The sequence below is a fragment of the Boleophthalmus pectinirostris genome, unplaced genomic scaffold, assembly GCF_026225935.1.
Source record: "Boleophthalmus pectinirostris isolate CB_2022bp ecotype Guang Dong unplaced genomic scaffold, ASM2622593v1 HiC_scaffold_16, whole genome shotgun sequence".
Lineage (NCBI taxonomy): Eukaryota > Metazoa > Chordata > Actinopteri > Gobiiformes > Gobiidae > Boleophthalmus > Boleophthalmus pectinirostris.
In genome coordinates this window covers 33,971,646-33,985,830 of record NW_026571095.1, presented here as the reverse complement: position 1 = coordinate 33,985,830, position 14,185 = coordinate 33,971,646, and the positions used below count along the sequence as shown (strand labels likewise).

At 42.8% G+C, this 14,185-nt stretch overlaps 1 protein-coding gene across 1 annotated transcript; it reads left to right on the top strand.

Moving 5' to 3' along the window:
- Positions 1–5,040: 5,040 nt before the first annotated feature.
- LOC129408297 (GTP-binding protein 4-like) lies at positions 5,041–14,185 on the top strand. The gene is made up of 12 exons (XM_055151469.1): positions 5,041–5,182; positions 5,274–5,465; positions 6,668–6,733; positions 6,862–6,951; positions 7,077–7,187; positions 7,319–7,396; positions 7,620–7,671; positions 10,003–10,103; positions 10,214–10,411; positions 12,077–12,142; positions 12,229–12,372; positions 13,651–14,185. Exons 1-12 carry the CDS (start codon positions 5,156–5,158, stop codon positions 13,801–13,803), a joined length of 1,278 nt encoding a protein of 425 aa, XP_055007444.1. The 5' UTR covers positions 5,041–5,155; the 3' UTR covers positions 13,804–14,185.

Sequence of the window (14,185 nt, the reverse complement as noted above, 5' to 3'; positions counted from 1 at the left end):
GTATCTTAAATATTATACCGCATTTGACAAATAATAATGACACAGTTTTGACTTGTATCTAAACTAGAAGTGCAGTGCTCTGATCTTTGAACAATTAAGAGTCTCAGAGCGAGTGGTTTTACTGACAGGAAACAACTGACGCACTGATGTGTCCGTGTCCGACCAACCGTCGGACTTTGGTCATGTTTCCATGCTCTAGTCTCTGTGCATATTTAGGATGCTGCCCATGGAGCTAAATGCAGCAGATGGATTTATTAGGTAGTAGGATTGGGTGTTAATACGGTATTACGTTGTCCCGCGGTCTCAAACAGAAGCAACGGTATCAGTTTCATTATTGTCATTTAAAAAATCTGCAGCGCATAAGGACCTGATATAATATTATAATTTGTTGATACCTAAGTTTGTTTGCTCAGCACAAATGAATGTGTGGTTGTATTTTCAATTTAATGTTATCATGATTTAAAACTAACAGTGTCTATAATGTTTTTTTTAACTGCGTGGGGAGATGACGTTTGATTAGTTTTGTTCTGTTGCCACATGATGCTCATAAGAGAGACCAAGACAAGACGGCAAGTCTTGGCCGCAAGCGAGTTGGTCCAAAAAAATAATAAAAAATACTAGTACTTCTGCAGTTTGGCAGCATTTTGGCTTCAGGCCACATTTGTTGAGATTTTACAGAAACAAATCTTAAAACCACATGGCTCATGTGCATAAACTATAAAGCTCTGCTAAAAAACCGCTCGCTCTTTGTGTGCTGATGTGGTTTCAGCTTCTGTCAGACTAAAGGACACGACTCAGTGGAATTTTTCTTTCTGTGGAGTGTTCTTTCTCTGACAGAGGATGTGCTGCTAATGGTGAGTCTGTTCTGTGTGTGTGTGTCGTGTTGGAGATGGTTCATGTGAAACTTTATAGAAATTATAAATCTTCAGGTCATAGGCATAGACTGTACAGCAGTGTGGCTTCGTAGCTTATTAAAGTCGTACTAAAACATTTTGGTAATACTGTAATGTAAACATATGCTCCGGTTAAATCCTGAGAAAGTTTAATAGTATAAAAATTTGGATACTGCCCAACCCGAGTAGGTAGGTAGCATGTTACCTATAGTTAGATAGTTAGTTAGGTATGTATGTAGGTGTTTGCGGGGGCACCACATGAATCCTCGCAAAAACGAATGTTCGTCACAGGCGTCTCCGGAATCACCGCCTGCTCCTCTCTGGTGCTGGCACAGATCCCTCCCCCTCTCCATCTGTGTGTAGGGCGCCCTGATGGCAGGCTGCAGCTCTGATGATAGGATATCACCTTAATATAATTTAGTTCGGAAAAGCGGATTGTTCGAAAAATAAAAGTTCGACAATGAAAATGAAAAAAATGTCAGAGTATTGGGAAGCTTGAAAAATAATGTTCATGCCGCTACTCCGACAATTACACGTCAATGTCTAAATGTCAGAAATGTGTCGTTATAGCAGCACGTGACCATGCACCAGTGTCTGTGAGCTGGTGCAGAATTACCCTGCCCCTGTTGTGTTGCATTAGCCTACATTTGCACTGTGCCTGAAGGACTCCGCGGCCCAGTGTGGCTCTGTGTGCGGGACAATGGCTCCTCTGTGGACGTGCGCGGGGCATTCTGAGGGCCAGAGCTCAGACATGTCAGACATGTCAGCCATGTGGGGCCACAGGGTCACGTCTTCATGACACAACACAAACAATACTCAGTCATTCAGTGCTCTGTCATTCTGTTCAGACGCACACGGGCTCCACGCTTTTGAACAAAAAGTCTTAAAGCAGCAGAGGTGGGACCAAGGCGTTGTTTTGCAAGTCTCAAGTAAGTCTCAAGTCTTTGACCTCAAGTCCCAAGTCAAATCCAGGCAAGTCCAAGTTGAGTCTCGAGTCACTGGTCCATAAGTCCAAGTCAAGTCCAAGTCGAGTCTCGAGTCACTGGTCCATAAGTCCAAGTCAAGAGTCTCGAGTCACTGGTCCATAAGTCCAAGTCAAGTCCAAGTCGAGTCTCGAGTCACTGTCCATAAGTCCAAGTCAGTCCTCGAGTCACTGGTCCATAAGTCCAAGTCAAGTCCAAGTCGAGTCTCGAGTCACTGGTCCATAAGTCCAAGTCAAGTCCAAGTCGTCTGCTTTGAGCTTCAAGTCATTTCAAGTCTTTAAACCAAAGAACCAAGTACAGCTTAGATTTTTGCAGTTTATATGATTTTTACTCTAAACTGTACTTAAAAAGTTGTAATATATTTGTATAAGAGTTGTAGAAATGCTCATGTTTCCTTTTTAAATGTCTTTGGTGTTAAATGTCTTTAAATGATTATGGTCAGAATAGAAAGAATTCAGATTTAAAAGTGCTTAATAACAGTTATTTTGTCATGTACTCTGCACTGAAATGGAAGGATCATGTTTTATGTTGTTCCCTGTTTTACTGTATTGTACTGGATAATACTGCATTGTACTGTAAATTACCGTAGTACAGATGAAAAAAAAGGTAGAGAGATTCACTGGGTCTTAAAAGAGTAAAAAACAACAGTGCAGGTGCTCTAACAGGGTTAAAAGAGCGGCAAAGTAAAGGACTTTTAATATATTCAGTCGGAGTGCCTCAGGTTTGTACTTTGCCCATTCCTACATTTTCCAGTAGCGGTAATTTTCTGTTCAAAGACTACTGTAGTACTTTTGAGGATACCACATCACAGTACTTAATTTCCATCCAAAGTAACAAACAGAAGTAGGAGCGACATGTTTCTGTTTTTTCCTTTAAAATTAAGTACCACATTTATCAACTTATCAACTAAAAACATAATTTTTTAGGAGAATCAAGCCTTTTCAAGTCACATTGCTCAAGTCCGAAGTCATTGACCTTCGAGTTCCGAAGTCCTAGTCCATTTTATCAAGTCTTAAGTCCCTGCAAAAAGTGACTCAAATCTGACTCGAGTCCAAGCCACGACTTGCAAGATAATTTTATTAGTTTTATACTTGAATTGGCCCAAAATGATTCTGGATTTCACTTTTAATAATATAACCCAATATAACGCCAGTAACATCACACTGTGTGCCCCCCAATTCCCATTTGTTTTAGCCCAGATTGAGTCTAAATATTATTAGAGGTGCAACAGTAACCAAAATATCGTGATATCATATCGTCAAAAGTCTCATAATAATATCGTGGACCATCACAATATATCGAATTACAAGTTTCTTTGCTTAAATTAAGAGTTATGGCGCAGCCGTAGCTAAAAAAAAAGACAGAGGGAACTACATAGACCATGATCCTTTGCTCCATTTCAGTGCAGACTACAAGAAGAAATAACAGTTCTGACACTTTTAAGTCTTAGTTCTTTGGATTAAGTCTTGTCAAGGCGTTTTAAGAGGAAAAAATCTCCACAAAATATCGCAATAAATATCGTACCGAGAGATTTGGATATTGTTACATCCCTAATTGTGCTCTTTCCCACGATATCGCAATAAATATCATAACGTGAGGTTCATACCGTGACAATATCGTATCGTGAGACTTGGATATTTAATTATTATCCTTGAACGTTTTCCCACAAGGACAGAACCTGCAGACTTGTTCCCTGTAGGTGACTTTAAATGTGGTCCGATCGCGGGGCTCTCGTATCAGATTGTGAGGAAATTGCAAATGCACTCTCTGATAGGTTTTAAGGTCGAGATAAAACATGGGTCCTGTTGCCACGGGAAACGCGGCGGCCAGATCAAAATTCTGATTAAAAATAAGTAAAAACAGAGCCTGAATATTAATTGATTTCAGTGTTTAAACTTACACGCTGATGTTTTTGTGGACTTAATAAGAAGAATTTATTACCTTTATCTTATTAGTTTACGTTAGTTTGGTCGAACATGGGTATTAGATAAAGTACAAACACAATAAAGACATTTATCAAAGTATTAAAGGGAAAATTATAATGAAAACGCTCCATTCTAGCAGCCTTAAATGAATAAAGGTTTGTACAGATGAATGTGCCTTTTGCATGTATTTATTTGCTGTGCACATACTTCAGTTCAGTTCATCTTTATTCCGAACTCATGGCCCATTTTTAAAACGGAGAAGGAGAGTGACAAAACAAAATGATAAACATTTACGTTTTTAAAAGACAACCACACCAGTGTCTCCGCATACCGTGTTAACATAAGATAATCCTTTATTGTGTCCCATGGGAGAAATTTGTCTTGGGACAGCGGGTAACATGCTTCATCAAAAAACAGGACAACACAACATAAACAAACACCACAGAACAAAAACAGATACGAGACCAAGTATGACCACGAGTGACGCACCAACAGGACCTTTAAATTATTCTTAAAGGTTGTATGGAGGATTTTTTTGTTTTTTTTTGTTTCAAGTTGTCAATGATAGATTATAGAGGTGCAGTAGCCTTGTAATTATGATGACCAAAAAAAAGAGAATAAAAATTCATCAACTCTGGACGTGGTGGGGCTAAACATTTGCCAATAGATAACGACACTGCCTCGTTATCTGTGAGCTGACAGGTTGGGGGGGGGGGGTTTCACGCTGCGCACATTTGAAAAGGACAAACAGTCGCTGGATTTCTCGTTCCTTGGAAAATCCTCTATACAACCTTTAAACTCCATACACCTTCACTAGGATGTCTGGAATTGCCAATCTACTAAGCAAAAGTTGAAAGCTGACTGTTCATTTGAATGCAGGGTTCCCACAGTCATGGAAATCCTGGAAAAGTCATCGAAATTGAAAATGTCATTTTCCAGTCCTGGAAATGTCATGGAATTTTAGTATCTCTTTCACACAACTCCAGTGTTCTGTTAAGTTCTCATGAGGCTGTTATCATTATTTCCAAACTTATGCACCTTTTGTTGAAAAGAGACAACAGTAAATGCACTGACAGGATTTTGAATGTTAAAAAACTATAATCCCAAACCATAAGGTGAGTGGAAAGAGTTAACATTTCATATTTAGCCCTAAAAGTCTGACAAAGTCTGACCAATTCTACACATGCAGGTGCCGTAAAGTCATGAAAAAGTCATGGAAAAGTTATGACATTTTGTCAGTGAAAAAAAGTGTTAACACTGTGAATGTGAACATCTGTGTGTTTTGCAGGTGACCAGGGCAGATGTGGATGTGCAGCCGTACGCCTTCACCACTAAGTCTCTTTTTGTAGGTCACATGGACTACAGATATCTGCGCTGGCAGGTAACTTCACCGTCTCTGCACCATGTCTAACTCCCCCAGCACGAGGAGAATGTTTGTGATGTTTGTTTGTGCGTGTCCTCTGTGTGTTCAGGTAGTGGACACCCCGGGGATCCTGGACCACCCTCTGGAGGAGAGGAACACCATCGAGATGCAGGCCATCACTGCCCTGGCTCACCTGCGCGCCGCTGTGCTCTACGTGATGGATCTGTCCGAGCAGTGCGGACACACACTCAGCCAGCAGGTGGAGCTCTTCAACAACATCCGCCCGCTCTTTGCCAACAAGGTACAAACCCACATCAAAACTAAGTGATCACTTTCACACACTTTACGCATGGAACACAAAAGAACAGCATGTATCCTGTGCTCTTACTGTTTTATAAAAGGTATTACAGTTACACCTGAACCTGTGTTCCAAGTGCCATTGTCTGCAGATAGAGTATATATACTAGTTTCCTCATTCTCTGGCCTGTGTTAAAGCTCAGAACCTCCAGAATTCCCTCCCTGAGCTGCAGAGGATTTATGGATGGGGTTTAGGGAGTGACCGTTCAGATCAGAGTCCTTATAGGTTTAAACCTACTGTATTTCAGCAGTGCAACCTAAATGAGACTCATGTGAGGCTCATTCTGTTTTCTGATTGGGTAATCGGCCTAATTGTAACACAAATAATAATAATAATTGGACATTATATTGTTTTTGTAACTAAGAATGAATCAACAGCTTTAGATTGTTCTCAGTAAAAGCTGTGTTTGATTTGTGCCATGTAAACTCATATCTAGGGACACAGCTCATGTTTATGAAATCTAAAATCAAAAGTTGACACAGTTCCTTTAAAACAGGGGTCAGCAAACTAAGGCCCGTGGGTCAACTCCGGCCCGCCACACCCCTTTGACCGGTCCCCAGCCCCTCTCCCCCCACTACTTGAACTGGCCCTGTGAGGCAATCCTCAAGATTTGTCATGGTCTGTTTAATAACACATGTGCATCTTGTATTTTTTTAAATAAAAAAAACTATATGTTTATGTATTTATATGTATATATAATAATATGAATGTATATTTAAATAATTATATGACGTATTTATATGTGCCACCAAATTTTCATCACCTGACAAGCTCAAAAAGAGACAGTCACGCACAAAGTTCTGTAGTGCAGATAGTGCAATAAATGGAATATCTGTGATATTTCAAATTAAAACAAACAAAGTACTTACTACTTTTGCAAACCACCAGTAAAGATAAACAAATATGTGCCAGGAATTATGTGCTGATATTGTATTGTGTAATTTCTTCTACACGCTGAGGCCTGCTGGTGTCATTTTGGTCTGGGTCATACTGTTATACGGCCAACCCAACCCCGGCTCCCATCACAGTTAGGAGCAATAATGTGACAGCCAGAGAAAAAAGTTTGGTGGCCCCTGCTTTAAAATGTGAAAAGGAATAGTGGGGTTTGTATGACACTTCTTTTTTAATGGAATTTGTATTTTCAGCCTCTCATTGTTGTGGCCAACAAATGTGATGTGAAGAAGATCAGTGAGCTGACAGAGGAAAACCAGGTCAGTCACATGGCTTGATATGAAGTAAACTTCTGGTTTTTGTCAGTGAAAAGTCTTGGTTTGATTCTGAAGAGCCGGTCATAAATCGTCACCAAATGTGTACTTATTAATTAGTTTTGTTTGAACAGAAAATCTTTTCTGACCTGGTGTCTGATGGGATTCCTGTGATCGAGAGCAGCACTCTGACAGAAGAGGGCGTCATGCAGGTCAAGACTGAGGTGACCCACTTTCACTTTATTCTGAATTATTTCCTACTGAATCTATTGTCAGAACCTTCTCACTTCCTCCATGGATCCACAATCTGGTTTCTGTAACTTTGTCGTGGTTGTGTCGCTGACCACAGGCGTGTGACCGGCTCCTGGCTCACCGAGTCGACGCAAAGATGAAGACGAAGAAGGTCCATGACGTGCTGAACCGCCTGCACCTGGCCATGCCCAACAAGAGGGACGAGAAGGTCAGGCCCCACAAGAACTGCACTAGATATTGGAATCAAAATCACTGTTCTAAAATTCCGTTTATTAGTTCATTTTGATATTTCAGTCTTGTGTCAAATATGCTCTCTAAAGCTGAGGCCTATTTTTTCAGGAAAGACCTCCGTTCATCCCAGAGGGGGCGCTCCAGAGGAAGAAGGCCATGGAGGTGGACCAACCCAAACGCAAAACGGTACAGACTCTTTCTACATCCTGACCTGCGCTGGTTTTCACTTCAGTTTAAATAACTTTGTGTTGTATGACCAAACCTGGCTCAGGCTTCTTCTGCTCTCTGCCTGTGGTCATGTTCACTCCTCTACAGTTTCACATGTGACAGGATTTGTGGCAGGGCTCTTTTAGGAGATGTAGACAGTTTGTGTTTCTTCATGAAAGTGCATGTTTTTGTGATTTTGCAGGAGCGCGACTTGGAGCTGGAGATGGGAGACGACTACGTTCTGGATCTGCAGAGTAAGTTTCCCTCTGTCTGTTTGGTACTGCAGGGGGGGTCACGAAGTCTTTTTTTTTTTTTTTTTATACGTCATTTTTGAAGGATGAACTAGTTTTCAGTGGGTTCTGTCTATTCACTCCTTCATCACGTCTCTCTCTCTCTTCATTCCCTCGTCTCTCACTCCCTGTCAAACTGCAAACATGTCGGCGCAGATTTTATTGTTTCTTGTTAAGGTACATGTGAAGACTTCCGTTACGGCTTAACTTTTACACACAGCGTACTACCGCGCATCGGGAAGGGGGTCAGGCTACTCCTCTGTCCAGAGAGCGAACAGGAGAGGAGGGGGGAGTCACGTCTTTCCTCTCGGTCCTCAGGTCAGAATGACGAGAAAAGTTCCATGGCCCTAATCAAGCTCTTGTCCGTGCGCTGTGGCTCCTCTCTCGTTTAATCTGATCTGATCATTAAAAAAGTCACAGTTTGAGCCCATTTTCTGTGATAGTCCAATGAGATTCATTTGATCTTCCAATATTCTGTGTTATTAGGTTCTTTTTTTCAGACCTAGAGTGTTATTTCATACCTGACAGTTTCGACTGCTCACTAGCGTCTTCCTCAGAGTCACGTGATGTTGCTGTGAACGTGTCTGGTCAGCTGATTTAAACAGATTTTGGCGCTGTCTTCCTACCGGTGGAGGCAGGACGACAGCGCCATCTGCAGTCCGACTTCCTCGGGACAGCATCCCAGGTGTGTGAGAGTGTAAAAGCCCCCTCGTCCCGGTTTACAGTCCTGTGGGCACGTTTCTGTATTTCGATTGCTTCTTTAATCCAGCGGCGATGTTTGTTTTCCTCTGTCCCAATGATGTTTGCTCCATCCCAATCCATAACGTGGTTCTGTCTTTTACAATGGTCAGAAATGGCCGATTTGAGTTGTTCCTGTTCTGCTTTGTGTTTTTGTTGCTCGTGTTTCGCCTTCGCTGTTTCCTTCTCGCATTCTGTTCTATGTTCCTTTTTTTCGTGTACTGAACGCCCTCCCCGTTTCCCCGATGTATGTTTTATTGCAGGACATGCAGGGTATTTCGTATATTACATTACATTTATGCTCCGGTTCTATTTTGTCTTTCGGGTGGACGGGTAGTTGTCTGAGTTTTCTGTACGGTTTCACTGGTGTGTTGATATTGACACATATAGAGATATAAACTTGTTTAAATCAGCTGACCAGACACGTCACAGCAACATCACGTGACTCTGAGGAAGACGTTAGTGAGCAGTCGAAACTGTCAGGTATGAAATGACACTCTAGGTCTGAATAAAAGAACCTAATAACATTTTCTGTGATGTCGTTGCTCTGGCCTTGTTGGAGTCACCTTGAGCGCAAAGAGCAGCTTAAACTTCAGGGCTGAATTAGCTTTGGTCAGACTCAGGTTTATTTCTGTCTTTGACCGGTTTGAGGCTTAAGCTGGACATGGAGATAGTTTCAGCTCAGGATTAAGAATGTACTTGTTAATTGAGTTTGATGAAATACCCTCTGGTGTTGAATCTACAATAACAGAGTAGCTGTTTATACATGACACTAGGCCCAATTTAATATAAAAAAAAAACAATTATATGCCATATATATATAGTAGGGGGTCCCCGCTCTAGCTCTTCATCAGTTTGGGGGTCCCTGGTCTGAAAAACGTTGAAGACCCCAGGGTTAGACTATTCCAAAATGAGCACATATAACACGGATCACATAATAAACGTGTCTGTGTCTATGTGTTCCCTCTTCAAAAACATATCTGAAGAGGTTGAAGGTGTCGTCTATGCATGTTTGAGTAATTTTGTGAACTCTCCCCAGACCTTGTCGCTTGACTTTAAAAATGAAACTTGTAAAACATGTCAGTATGTTGTTTTCAGCGAATAGAGCTTTTTAAAAATAATAAACATTGCGATCTAAATATGTTGTATGGGTAATTAATCAATGCCCCCTGTTTAAATCTAACATTCTGCTGGAGAACAATGCACCAAAAATTTAGGCCCACAACAGTCACAAATCCTGCATAGATTAGGGAAGCATACAAAGTCGAGCTATAAGTTAAGATATTGGCTAGTATTCCTCGGTATAAAACAGCCATTGGTCTGAGCTGTCTACAGACTTCAGAAATGTTTTTATTTTGCCGAATGGGGGCAAATGTTAAAATCTGAACCAGGCGGTGTGGACTATTCTAAAAACGTCAGAGAGGGTGGTCCGTTAACTTTATTTCCTCCTGTTTTTGTCTTATATCACGTGGTTGAGGTCATAGTAGTTTGAGTCTTGTTTTCCATTGCCTTGGTCGTTGGTTTCTCGTGACCTCTGACCTCCCTTCTGTTGCGCAGAGTACTGGGACCTGATGAACAGCGAGGAGAAGCAGGACAAGATCCCCGAGGTGTGGGAGGGACACAACATCGCAGACTACATCGACCCAGATATCATGAAGGTACGATTCTGGAGATGCTCACTTAGTTCTTGAGCTTTAGTGGAATATTATACAAGATTAAAATGTACAATATCTAATTAAGACGGTCGTTCTTGTGCTGTTTTGTTCAGAAACTGGAGGATCTGGAGCGGGAGGAGGAGCTGCGAGAGCGCGCCGGAGAGTACGACTCGGACGAGGACAGTGAGGACGAGGAAATGCAGGAGATCCGCGTCCTGGCCAAGCAGATCAAAGACAAGAAACAGTTGATGGTCCTGGAGTCCAAGGAGAAGGACAAGCACGGGCCCCGCATGCCCCGCACAGCCACCAAGGTGAAACATGCCCCTGCACTGTCCCAACATTGTCCCCGCACTGTCCCCGAGGTAAAACATATCCCACATGTCCATAAGACGGAGAGCCTAGTGCAAAAGCCTATACAAGCCCTTTTTAGGTGTCCCAAGTTGTCCACTGGAGGCACTGCCTTCCAGTGGAATCTGGCACGATTAGGCCCTGGTGTTTGTGTTTGTTGCAACTCGGCTCAGGACCAAAACCCTTGTGTGAAATGACTTGAGTCTGTAGGACAGAGTAGGACTGTCAGGGTTAGGGATTTTTTCCTACAGTGCAGTATAGCGGCTCAACAGCGCGGTATGCAATGATATCGCACCCCCCATCCCCCGGAGTTATAAATATTTCCAGCGGAACTGAAAACTCTCTCCGATTATGCACTTTTTGTAGAGGCACATGTACGTTGGTTGTCTTGTGGATATATCGTGTGTAGTGTGGGAGAAGTAACATTTGGCTTTGGAACAAGCGTCACTGCATCTCTCCAGCTGTCACTGTGCTTGAGCACGTGGAGCAGGTGTCCGCAAAGCGCGATCGGGCGACGGCCGCTCTTAACTCTGTGCGGTGCAGAGCTCGACGCCGGTCCTTTCGCCTGCGGTCACCCGAAGGTCTGTTCGGGCGCACCTTGGTCCTGGGTTACTCCTGGGTTATCACGGGCACGGGCGGTAATGGGTGGAATGTTAACAGGTCCGGGCAGGTGCAGGTCTCTAAAAATGGACCCGTGTAGGACTGTGGGTCAGGTCACGTTGGTCACGTGCGGCCAAAGTGCCTAAGAAATCATCCCGAGTTCTCTGCAAACATTTTGTATGTGGAGCGCCAATAAAGTAAAATCCTGATCCCTCGCTCAACCTCACTTACAAATTTAAAGAGTCAACACTAAAGTGAAAGGCACCAGCTGTTCACCAAGAAACACCTTCCACTGCAAAGAGACGTGATGTTGCTGTAAAGTCGAACAAGAAAGTGCAGCTCAGTCTGTTTGTCTTTTGTATCTATCAGTTGACAAAAATAATTTTGTTTTGTTGTTGCTCCACATACAAAATGTTCGCTGCAAACTCGGGATGATTTCTTAGGCAGACAAAGGTTTCCTTTTTGGTTCTTCCTGTGGATCAGTCCTGCCCATCGCCTTCACCTTTCACTATTTTTCAATTCCGTTGGGAAGAGAAACAGTTTGAACGGAGGTTTGCAGTCACACACATCTGATTCACTTTTGCACTTACGGAGTTCGCAAACTTCCGAAGCCCGTTTTCCACTGTTGGAACAACACAACAACCACACAATTACGATGTCCAAATCCCAAAACTAAAATATGACAATATCAGAACCAAAAACAAAAGTGATATGGTTCAAAAGACTTGAAAAGATCGACTTTGACAATAGACGCATCCCACTGGGAAAACAAACATGAAGGTTTGATGCTCACTTTTTTAGAGGATCCTTCCCAGTATGAATTGTGCGATGACCAGAAGTCTGAAATAGGGGATGCATGTATTGTGAGACATGATCAGTGATTTGTTATTTTTTGAAGCATAATTTTGTATTACAGAGTGAAATCTACACTAATTTATATAAGACTTGTAGACTTCACTCTGGTCTACGTCAAGGCGCCCAGAGATGAACCTGAGCTCTGACCCGGTCCCTTGTGTCTCTTGTTCCAGGTGGAGAGGAAGCAGCTGGAGAAGGAGATGGGCTCTCTGGGTCTGGACATGGACGATAAGGACGACGTACGTTTAGAGTTCCACGTGTGAGTCCAGTTGATCTCATGAGAAGACCGCGCGTGACCCTCGTGTGTTTTCTGTCTGTTTTTCAGAGTCACTACGCGCAGCAGGCCCGACGCTCTCGCAGTCTGGTGAAGAAACGCAAACGCGAGGCCTCCGCTCCCCCCACCTCCAGAACCCGCAGCCAGAGCGCGTCCAGACCTCCACGGGACAAGTCTGGACTCAGAGATCCCAAGGTAACTCACTGCAAACACTCAAACAGCACAAGGGTTTTATTAGACCTAAAGAGGGTCAGGTTAAGTCTGTGCAATGAATCACATTTAAAATCACGCTTTCAATTATTGCTAAATTATATTTTCAACATTTTTTTAATCCGCATATAATTTGTTTTTCAAAATAAAACCGAAAATAAGAAAACTAAAAAACATTTTCTTCATTATTTGTCTCCAAAACCAAAATGAAAAAAAAAACGATAACGATTTGTTTTTTTAGTTTAGATTTTGTGTTTAAATAAAAATGGAAAAAACTGATAACGTTTCCTGTTTCTGTGACTTAAACTGCGATGCCGGACTTTTGCGCCATGTACAGCCTGAGACCGAGACTGAGACCAGGACTAGTTGACTCCAGGACTGGGACTGAGACGGGACTAGTTGGCTCCAGGACCGGGGCTGAGACCGGGGCTGAGACCGGGGCTGAGACCGGGGCTGAGACCGGGGCTGAGACCGGGGCTGAGACTGGGGCTGAGACCGGACTAGCTGGCTCCAGGCCCGGGACTGAGATCGGGACCAGTTAGCACGGGGACCGGGACCAGAGCGGTTTAGTTCTGGTTCAGTCCTGGTTCAGTCCTGGTTCAGTCCTGGTTCAGTCCAGGTTCAGTCCAGGTTCAGTCCAGGTGTACTCAAGGTTTAAACCTGGGTCAGTTCTGGTTTAGTCCTGGCTTAGTCCTGGCTTAGTCCTGGCTTAGTCCTGGCTTAGTCCTGGCTTAGTCCTGGCTTAGTCCTGGCTTAGTCCTGGTTCAGTCCTGGTACAGTTCTGGTTTCGTCCCGTTTTAGTCCCGTTTTAGTCCTGTTTTACTCCTGGTTTAGTCCGTATGCAGCGCAAAAGTCCGGCATCATAGTTTAAGTCACGAAAACGGTTGTTAGCCGTTTTTTGTTTTTTTTTCTCATTAAAAACAAGTTACTGAAAGATAAAACCCTCCTCCGTTAGAATATTTCAGCTGTGAGTTTCTTTGGAACTGTTCACCTGCTGCATCTGGGGAGGACGCCATGATAACCGTTTCCCTTTCCCACCAAAATAAATGGCAACACGGGAATATCATTGCACACCTATTAAAAAAAACAGAAACATTCTTACAGTTCTTGTTTTTATTGCACAGTTTTCTCCTTTTTAATGGACGATTCCACTAAAATCAGTGCAGCAGTATGTCATGAGAGTTGGTTCTTCTTGTTTATCTGTCACTCTACGCCAAATTAGTTTCCCCTTTAAAATAAACAACCTTTGTGTGTTTACCTCAGATGATGAAGAAGGCCAAGACCATGATGAAGAACTCTCAGAAGGGCATGAACCGACAGGGAAAGAAGGGCGAGTCCGACCGACACGTGTTTGACCTCAAACCCAAACACCTGCTCGCCGGGAAGAGGAAGTCTGGCAGCACGGACCGCAGATAAACCCCACCTCGACACCTGAGAACATCTATGGACGCCTGTGAACTGTGTGTGCGTGAGCAGAAAGGAAAAGTCTGCTGCAGGAGTTGGCCTGGAACACTGCAGACTAAACAGCTAGAAGGTCTTTATATGTGCTTCTACAGCAATTTATTGTTGTCCTCGTGTAAGACGATCACAAAATGAAAATATGTCCGCAAAAAATGGTCCATGACAAAACAAATGTATACGATGTTGTGACAGGCCTGGTTGAGAGTCTGGATTTCTGGTTCTCTGCCTTATTCTAACATGAAAGATGACTCTCTCGTCAATGAATATAAATATTAAATGGTTGTCATTTTTTTCAGAATGCCTCATATTCTACAAAATATAAAAATATATGAAAATA

Excerpts from the sequence above, each read along its gene's own strand:
- LOC129408297 (XM_055151469.1), top strand. The coding sequence starts at position 5,156 with ATGGACTACAGATATCTGCGCTGGCAG. Across the intron at positions 5,183-5,273 it reads ACAGATATCTGCGCTGGCAG|GTAGTGGACACCCCGGGGAT; the intron begins GTAACTTCACCG and ends CTGTGTGTTCAG. Across the intron at positions 7,397-7,619 it reads ACCAACCCAAACGCAAAACG|GAGCGCGACTTGGAGCTGGA; the intron begins GTACAGACTCTT and ends GTGATTTTGCAG.